Genomic DNA, 9,645 nt, shown 5'->3' with positions numbered 1-9,645 from the left:
TGCACTTTGGGCACGTATGCGTGTCTGCATAGCCGGAAGCACAGGACCCTCACCCACGCACTCATGGCTGCTGATGCCCTGGTCTCAGGTGGCTGTTGCCTTAGCTGATCCCTTAGCTGATCACAAACCTATCTGCCTGTGTGGTCACGTGCTGTCTTTCCAGCCTTTTATAAACCAAACTGCAAGGTCAGCCGTTTGAAACCCACCAATCACTCTCTACTGTGAAGAGTTCCTTTGGGAAATCCCCAGGGGTCGTTCGCTCTATCCTGTCCCATAGGGTCGCTATGAGTCCCGCTCCACTAGGTGGCAGCGAGTTTGCTTGTTTTAGGGAGGAGCCCCAGTGGCTCCGAGTTGGGCTGGAACGGCAAGGTCAGTAGTTTGAAGGCATCAGCCAGCAGCTCCTCTGCGGCACGAGGCAGGTCTGCCCAGTCCTTCAGGGGCCCAACGGCTGACGAGGCAGGTCTGCCCAGTCCTGCAGGGGCCCGACGGCCTGGAGAGAGTGAAGGGCGAGGTTTGCCCTCCCACTTCGATTACAGTGGGTCGAAATGGGCATTAACAGCAATCAGGTACAAGGGGGTCGTGGCCGAGGAACCCCTAAGTTATAGAATCTGGGGGAACAGGAGGAAGCCATCTAGGCTGTCAAACTCGTTCTCGATGGAGTAAAAGTACAAAGAAAACCTTTGTTGTCCGGAAATCACGTCCCTCCCAAAAGCTCACAGCAGGCGAGTGCGTTTGGACTCTGGTTACAGAGAGCATCTCCCCGGGGAGGCAACACCTCCAGCTCCAGCCTCTTTGCCGCACTTGGGGAGCACAGAAAACCTTCAGGCTGGCTGGTGGGGCGGGAAGGGGGTGTCTCCCGGCCTTTGAAAGCTCGCGGGAGCGTTTCCTCCCGTCGCTTTGCCTAGAGGCCCTCCGCCGGTTGCCAGGAAACGCCGCCTGCTCCAATCAGCACGGGTCTCTTGGCGTCCAATCAGAGGAGCCGACAGTGCTGTGGTCGGAGGTGAAAGGTCAGGCTGCTTTTTGGCGGCCATTTCTCTCGTAGCGCCGCGACCGGGGGCCTAGATCCGCTGCTCTAGTCACGAGGGCCGGGCGGCAGCTGGGTCGGCGGCGAGGAGCCTGCACCGCTCGCCGGGAGTCGCGATGGTAAGACGGGCTTGGGTCGCCGGGCGAGCGGGCGGGCGGGCCTTTCCGCCAGGCCTGGTGGTGGTTTCGCGCGATCCCCATTCATCCATGTGAGGGCTTGGGGCGCTCGTGCTTCGCGAGCCGGGGACCTGCGAGGGCCCCCCGGTGCCGTTCTCTCCCCGGGTGCTTCCTGCTTTCCTTCCCCCCGTTTCATCTGAGCCTAGCCCCACGTTCCCTCCTGCTTGCGACCACGGGCCGGAGGAAAGGGGCGGTGGGCCGCGCCAGGAAGCCCTTCCATTCATTTGATGGGTGTTCGGCGTGCGGCCCAGCGGTGCAGCCCCCCCCCGGGAGCCAAAACACAGTCCTTGGAACGGTCATTTGTTCGTCCCGCCAACCTTCAGTGAGCTCGCGCGCCGCCGAGATGCCCGGCGACAGGCACGCATCAGATCGCAGCAAATGACCCTAATGATGGGTGCCCCGAAGGAAGCAGCCCGGTTGCGTCATACTTGTTAGTTAGGTGGTCTGGGATTTGGCCCGGGGCTTAAATGGTCTGAAACACGGCCCCTTAAAGAATAGGAAGAAGAGGATGTTACGTTATTTTATGGGTAATAACCTGGAGAGAGGCGTGAAAACGCTGCCCATTCAGATCACTCAGAATGTGCTTATCCCGAGGGTTGTGTACCCACGTTTCTTGGTTCATTTTTTCATTGGGCCTCTTGAGGATGCAGCTGAGTGAAGGAGAAAAGTCCGAATTCACCGGGAAACCAACTGATCTGATGAATAAACAAGCATTGCGTGTGTGCCCACCACCTGCAGCAGGCCCAGTGAGGCGCTAGTGATTTAAAACACAAACACTGCCATCACGTTGATTCTAACTCATCATGACCCAAGAGGACAGGGCACAACCGCCCCTGTGGTTATTGAGACTGTAACTGTACACTCGTCTTTCTCTCCCAAGGAGCTGCCACTCAAAATGTAACCACTGCCTTTATGGGAGTAGACAGCCTCTTCATTCTTCCTCGGAGAGGCTGGTGGTTTCAAACTGCTGACCTAGTGATTAGCAGCCACTACACCAACAGGGTTCATTGCCACTCCTAATACAAAGTTAAACGCAACCCGAGCATCAAAGTGGGATGTTCTGGGCCCAACATCTATAGCCTCCTCTTTGGGGACGTTGCCAACACTGACTTGTTAGTGTTCTATCTCTGAGCTTACCTTAGGGGTCCCCACTAACCTCGGCGCCTGCAGTTCTATTTTGCACACCTGGGATTGCCGTGATTTAAAGCTGACTACAATAACTTTGATTCTAGCTCACCTGGTTGTTTTCCCCTTACCTGCTTTGATAGGCTGTGGCCTCCTCTGCCTAGTGACATGATGCGTTGTCCTCTTTGGAAACACTGATCAGCCATTAAAACACATTATTTATTTCAGATGTTTTCTCTTTCCTGTGGAGTGGGTTGGTTCGTCACTGCTGATCTCGAAATAAGTTGCATTTGCCCATCGCTGTCTCCCTGGCCCATGGCTGTCAGCCTCTTGAGGACTGGAGCCATATCCTCGTTTTATTTTTCCTAAGTGCCTTCAACATTGTTTTTTAGAGCCTAGAACAGTGGTTAAGTGAATAATGAAAACCACTTAAAGTGTAGATGAAACTAATTGGTTGGTTAAATTTTCCTGTTGCTTTTCAACAAATAATTGAAAATGAATAATTTTCATAATTTATAAGTGAGAGGAGCCCAGAGTTGGCTTCATTTGTTATTGTTATGGTGCTGTTTAGTCCATGCTGATGCATCGCCATAGCAACCCCATGTCCGCCAGAATGAAACGACACCTGGTCTGCGCCATCTTCACAGTTGGTGCTGTGGCCGAGCCCAGTGGTGTAGCCACTGGTTCAGCCCATGTTTTTAAAGGTTGTCTTCCTTTTTGCTGACACTGTTGAGCAGGATGCCCTTTTCTAGGGATTAGTCCCTCTTGGAAACATGCTCAAAGCCCATCAGAGGAAGTTGCGCCATCCCCCCATGCTGGCTTTCTAAGTATCACTATCTTTTGGCCACCATAAAGTATCATTATTGAGTTGGTAGAGGAGAATGGGTGGCAGAAGCCCCGAATTCACCTCCTCCCCTTCTTTTCTTTGCACAGAGTTTACCCCTCAATCCCAAACCTTTCCTGAACGGATTAACAGGAAAGCCAGTGATGGTGAAACTGAAGTGGGGAATGGAGTACAAGGGCTACCTGGTGTCTGTAGATGGCTATATGAACATGCAGGTAAGCTTGAGAATTAGCAGATTGTAAAGTGACAGTTCCTTTGTTCCACCTTCTTCAGAGGGCTTAATGTGGTTTATAGGAACGCATGCCATGAAATCAATAAAGACAAAGCATAATCAGGAACAAAGCCAAGGCCAGGAAGACTTCCTAACTGTTCTATACAAGGTCCAAGACATGAAGTGAACCTACAATGCAGCCACTGATGAGTGGTATGTATTGTAAAGGTTACCTAACCAGGTGGGCCCTGACTCCACTTATTCCAAGAGTAAGTCAAAAGGTAACACAGCTTCCTAGTGAGCAAGTCAGAATGAGATACAAAATGTATCCCTAACTAACCAACCACACTGATATAATTTTGAGTTGAGCACTCTATGTGCCTTGCCGGGTCACTCTAGCAATGAACAACACAAAGGTTACCCCCCCCTCCCCTCAGTGGCCTTATGTCTTAGTACTTGGAGGTGGTAATGGAACTTGATGCCAGGTAATGATGCTTTGGAGAGAATTGAAGCAGAACAAAGGAATTGAGTGACCGTGTGCATTAATAGATGGCCAGAGAAAGCCTCTCTTAAGAGGAAGTTTAAACAGACTAGAAGCAAGTGTGCGATGCAGGTATCTGGGGCAGAGCATCTCACTCTGCAGGAGCAGGCAGCCAGCAGGGACTACAAAGGCCCTGTGGTGGGCCCACGCTGGTCCACGTCCCAAGAAGGTGACAGCAGCTCCTTCAGAAGCAGTTAGGAAGAGAATAATAGAAAGTTAGGTTGGTCTGGTAGCCACGGACCGTCTTTTAAACCCTGGGAGGGGCATCATTTGTTTATCTATTGTAAGTGTGATAAAAAGTATTTTGAGAATTATTGTATACTATAGAAACCAATTAAATGTTGGGGAACTTTGGCCCCAAATCACTATTTTCAGAATAGCTGATCTTAAACTGTATTATTTCTGATGTTTGTTACATGTAAAACTACTTGTCCCTTAGCAACCTTGTCCTCTGGATATAGGACGATGCTTTTTGTTTTCTGTGTAAGAGAATATAACATCCAGTATCAGCCTTTATGTATTAAAATATTGTAAATGCTCCTTTAGCCTTGTTCTTTTCCACTTCCCGGTTACCCACTCTCCTTTCCTTCATTGCTCTTGTGGCCTCCAGATGGCACTGATTGCGATTTATTTATTTATTTTAATTGCCAGTAAAGTGAATTCCTTATGTGAAAGTTAAGTATTTCTCATAAAATTAGCAACAACAGAGTTCCTTGTGCCTAACTCCACAGGTCTCTTAATTTAACCATCATGTATATTGTGGGTGTGGGTGTAAAAATTGTTTAGTTCTTTGCGTTTGATTGTTGACCAAAAGATTTAATATTTTAGCCATAGATGTTGTATACCTATTTGGGTACCTGTGAGTCAACATTATTAGGGAAAGATCAATACCTACCTCTCTAGAACTGAACTTTAGGGAAACTTGAAGTACATCTTGTTTGTAATCAGAGACTATCTCACTCAGCATGCTCTTTCGATGCCTAGTAGAAAGAAATATAACCTAGGAGATTTTGGAAATTATGCTGAAGATTTATTATAGGAGGGGGCTTTGAAACTTTGTGGGAAAATGGAATTAAAAGAGAATAGATTTTTCCATGAACATTTTTTAAGCCCTCTGTATAACATGTTCTATCAGTCAATGTTAACTTTAGGAAATGTCTGTATGAAACCCCCAAATACTACCATGGCAATATTCTTCTAATTATTGCTTACAGATTATGTGAGTTGTTGATATGGAAAAGTCTCAGTTAATAGGTCCTTTCACTGATATTAAATGTGTTGTCATAGTATTTTTATCATGTGGCATAATGGATTACATGTTGAGCTACCAACTTCAAGGTCAGTGGTTCAGACCCACTAGCTATTCTACAGGAGAAAGATGAAGCTTTCTGCTCCTATAAAGATTTGTAGCGTCAAAGGCAGTTCTACTCTGTCCTGTGGGATTGATGTGAGTCAAACAACTTCATGGCAGTAGTGGGTTGGTTGGTTTGTAAATTATACTAATCAATTTTTTTTCTATTTAAAGCTTGCAAATACAGAAGAATACATAGATGGGGCATTGTCTGGACATCTGGGTGAAGTCTTAATAAGGTAACATAGTAGTAGGCTATGTAAGAAATTACTGGTGAGCATTAGATAAACCTCTTTAAATATACTAGTGTTTCAATTTCAGAATTAAAAATTGTTATTGATTTAATAGTCAATTGAACATCAGTGTGATTGAAATTATTAAACATGTCAGAGGTTTAAAGATGTTACAGCTATTATTCCAATCATTCTTCCAGAGTTGAAACTTCCTAGGTCTGAGCTGAAGGGTCTTGTGTTTTTCCCCGGCCTTCGTTGTAAGAGCTTGGCTGGCTCAGTATTTAGTTAGGGTTGGGCGCTGTTGGGTCTTCAGTATACTACAGAAGTAACTGCAAACTGCCAAGCTCCCTTTGGAAAATCCAGGTGCCATTTGTGACAGCTGCATGTTAAACATGAATGCCATGTCTTTTTAGCAAGCCAATGGTTAAAATTTCTTTTAAAAGTAAAAGAAATAATAGCTTGTAAATTTAGCTTTCTGTATTTTTGTAATAAGATAGTGCTTCTGAGCTATGATTTTCTGTTGCAGGTGTAATAATGTCCTTTATATCAGAGGTGTTGAAGAAGAGGAAGAAGATGGAGAAATGCGAGAATAACATCTTTTGTGGGGTTTTTTATATGTATATTTCTAGGCAATAAAGATTTGTTTGTTTTTCAAGTTGACTTGTGAACCCTTCATATTCATATGTTTACATTTGAATTATATTTAGAAAGGTCAAATAGTGAAACAATTGAGATATTCACAGAACACTGGTATTTTTGACCTTTATAAATCTAATCATCATCCTAGTATTATATGTAGTATTTTACTTAGTATTCAGTAAGTTGCCTGTTAACTCTCGTGTTACGATGCTAAGCTAACAAATGCGTACAATATACTTTGGGACGTGAGGCGACAGCTCGGCACACCACTTGAAAGGTAGAGCATGGTGGGGATTATGAGTTGTCATTTAGGTCAAAGCGTGGTTCTCCTGGGAAAAAACGGCATGGAAAATAAGAGAATCTCACAAAATTGTTCAACACGACATTCCTATAACCTTTAATATCAAGGCCTTGCTCAAATCAGTTAGACCAGCACAGGACGGAATATTGCCATTACTGAAAACCAAAATCAGCAAAATGCCTAAAAAACACTGTAATAAGATGCCTCCCTGGCCCATTCAAGTGAAAAAATACTCTTCCTCCATGTTTTTTGTTGAGTCACTGGCAAGTTGTAACACACGGTTGTCGTCGGAAAGAGGTCTTGAGCGAAAGATGAGTCGTCTTCCCAACTGAAAAAAAAAAAGGAAGCCAAACATTTATGGTAGGCAGTTTTCCATTGGAATATAAATAAAATGCCAATGACTTACAAATAACAGTATAATTTATAATATGATTTATACATGGCACAAAAAGACCTGGTGGATATCCAACATGCTCGGCAAAATTAACAAATGGAGCCACCCACATTTTGCAGAAGATGATAGTTATTTTTATAGGTAAAGTCATCAAAAAGAATATGGCCTGGTGAACTTGGAAAAACACCGTTTACTAACATTTCTCAGTAAGCACCATAGCTATTTTGTCCTTGATAGTTCAAAGAGATGGCTTGTTGAACAGTTGATTGGAGTTGGTTGATAGTTTGTTAGAATAGTAGGAAGCCACGCACTGTGTTAAACACAGTCTTTTTTGACTCCTGCAAATGTTCTTACCAGGAGTGACTCAGAGAAACTCCTAAATTCACACGCATTTTCTTTGGGGCGAAGACTCAGAAATGCACCATTCAAATGGTTAGTTTTTCTCTTAGCATTTTCTTGTTTGTTTTGCTGTTAGCGCAGTTTGTGAATTAATTGAAGAAATAGTGTGGGCGCCACACCTGACTTAGCTACACAAGGTGTTAAAGGCCATCCAGCTGGTTCCCACTTGGCGACCTGATGTACAACAGAATAGCACTGCCCAGACCTGGGCCATCCTCACATGTGTTTGAGTCCATTGCAGCCACTGTCTAGATCCCATCTCTTCAGGGTCGTCCTCCTCTTTATTTCCCTTCTACTGTACAAAGCCTGGTGGCCCTCAGAGGCTGGCCTCTCCTGATAACATGTCTAAAACACAAAACGAAGCCTCATCAGCCCTGCCCCTAAGGACTACTCTGGCGGTACTTCTTCCAAGACTCATTTTTTTTCTCTCTTGGCAGTCCACGGCACATTATTCTTCACCAGTACCATAATTCAAATGCATTGATTTTTCTTCAGTCTTTCTTATTCAATGTCTCTAACATACATACGAGGCAATTGAAAATACCATGGCTCGGGTCCTACACACTTTCGCCCTAAGTAACATCCATGCTTCTCGGCACTTTAAAGAAGTCTGGTAGCAGGTGTACCCAGTGAGCAGTGATGTATTCAAGCGAGGTGGAATCCTTGACAACTTAAATCTTCCCCCCCCCCCCCAGCTATTGGTCCAGTTGTGAGGCCTTGGGTCTTCTTTACACTGAGTTGTAGTTCATACTGACAGCTGCAAACCTTGATCTTCATCAGCACGTGTTTCAGGTCCTCACTTTCAGCAAGCCAGCTTGAGATATCTGCATAGCAGATGGTTAATAAATCTTCCTCCAATCCTGTAGCCCAGCTTCTCTGAGCCTTTGCTCAGCACACACAGGAAGAAGTATGATGAGGCAATACAGCCCTGACACCTCCCTTTCCTGACTAAATCATGTCGTAGTCCTTCGTTCTATTGGTACAACTGCACTTTGGTCCATGTACTGGTGCCTCATGAGCACAAATGTAGACCTAGCGATGTGAACCACAAAATGGGCCGGAGGGACCTGCTGAAGCTGTCAGCAAGAATTATTTTCCTGCAGCCCGGCCTGAGTACACTAGATGGATCAGGTGGCTTCCCCCCTCCCCCGCCCCCTACTGAAGCACCATACACATTGGCATCGCTGGGCCCAGTGACCACCCACCACAGACCTTTTTCTTTGGTTGTGCGACCGCCCTTTCCAGAGCAGCTTTTAGCCGTTCTTCCTGGTGTTTTTGTTTTTCTCTCATTTTCTCTTCACGCAACCTGTCACAAGGAGGCAAAGACAGTCTCGTAACTTAAATGATGTTAAAAAAGGATCTACCTCATCACTACTTGGTCATGAACTAGCCAAATATCAAAAGACCCCTCTCCCACCTCAAAGGGTGAATGAAAATATCACTTCATAACCCATAGCTGTGGCTATTGAAATTCAGTCAAATCTCCAGAACAAATTCTATTGGTGTTGCGATAGGATGGAATTTCATTTTTACCACATTGAAGAATAAAATCAACTTGGGTCTTTATTTAAAAATGAGCCTTTTTCTCATTCCACTTCTTCCCCTCCAGCACTTTACCATGTGAATGAGTGATGGTGTGTTGGGTTAGCTGCCATATATGTTTCTCCCTTTTTAAGCCTTTTTAAAAATTGAAGTATAACACACAGACAGAAAAGTACAGAACACTTCTGTAGCTCTATTAAAAACAAAACCAAATCCGTTTGGCTTTTTAAAGAAAAATGAAGGGGAACTCTGGATTAAGCTCCCAGCGAGTGCTCTCTGAACACAGACCAGGGGTGTGAATAAACTTGCTACCATGAAGAGTGCACTGGAAGGTGGGTTCTGGTAGATGTTAGGCGCCATCAAGTCGACTCTGACCCATAACCATCCTATGCACACCAGAGGGAAAGCCCAGTCCTGCGCCAGCCTCACAGTTGAGCCTACACCTGCGCCCATTGTTGCAGCCACTGTGCCGATCCATTTCTTTAACAGCCTTCCTCTTTTCACGGCCCTCCACTCTACAGAGCATGATGTCCTACCCCAGGGACCAGTCTCTCCTGACAGTATGTCCAGAGTCTGTCAGAGGAAGCCTCCCTCCTTGCCTCCAAGGAGCACTCGGCTGTACTTGCAAGACAGGTTTGTCCCCATGGTACTTTCAATAGCTTTCGGCACAATTTAAATGTATCAGTTCTTCAGTGCCCAACTTCCACCTGCACACGAGGCAATAGAAAATGCCGTGGCTTAGATCAGGCGCGCATTAGTCCTCAATGTAACCTGCTGTTCTTCAGTATTTTAAAAGGCTTGTGCAGCAGATTTACCTGCAACTCCTCTTCTGCTCTCGACTGCTGCTTCCATGAGCAGTGATTGT

General features: G+C 45.5%; 2 protein-coding genes across 2 annotated transcripts in view; one reads left to right on the top strand and one right to left on the bottom strand.

Annotated features, from left to right (window-relative positions):
- Positions 1–999: 999 nt before the first annotated feature.
- On the top strand, positions 1,000–6,160 carry SNRPF (small nuclear ribonucleoprotein polypeptide F). The gene is made up of 4 exons (XM_075551149.1): positions 1,000–1,143; positions 3,259–3,384; positions 5,447–5,511; positions 6,032–6,160. Exons 1-4 carry the CDS (start codon positions 1,141–1,143, stop codon positions 6,096–6,098), a joined length of 261 nt encoding a protein of 86 aa, XP_075407264.1. The 5' UTR covers positions 1,000–1,140; the 3' UTR covers positions 6,099–6,160.
- Positions 6,161–6,662: 502 nt separating this feature from the next.
- Positions 6,663–9,645, bottom strand: part of CCDC38 (coiled-coil domain containing 38) — a 44,994-nt gene continuing 42,011 nt past the window's right edge. Inside the window, exons 13-14 of the mRNA XM_075553213.1 lie at positions 8,451–8,544; positions 6,663–6,773 (exon numbers count right to left, since the gene is read on the bottom strand). Of these exons, the coding sequence (XP_075409328.1) occupies positions 6,663–6,773; positions 8,451–8,544 (205 nt within the window). The remainder of the gene's footprint in view (positions 6,774–8,450; positions 8,545–9,645) is intronic.

This window comes from Tenrec ecaudatus, chromosome 6 (assembly GCF_050624435.1).
Source record: "Tenrec ecaudatus isolate mTenEca1 chromosome 6, mTenEca1.hap1, whole genome shotgun sequence".
NCBI classification, from domain to species: domain Eukaryota; kingdom Metazoa; phylum Chordata; class Mammalia; order Afrosoricida; family Tenrecidae; genus Tenrec; species Tenrec ecaudatus.
Note: the sequence above shows the minus strand (reverse complement) of the source record. Positions and strands in the feature narration are given on the sequence as shown.

Coding starts and splice junctions, on each gene's coding strand:
- SNRPF (XM_075551149.1), top strand. Junction 3,385..5,446: donor ATGGCTATATGAACATGCAG/GTAAGCTTGAGA, acceptor TTCTATTTAAAG/CTTGCAAATACAGAAGAATA. Junction 5,512..6,031: donor CTGGGTGAAGTCTTAATAAG/GTAACATAGTAG, acceptor TTTCTGTTGCAG/GTGTAATAATGTCCTTTATA.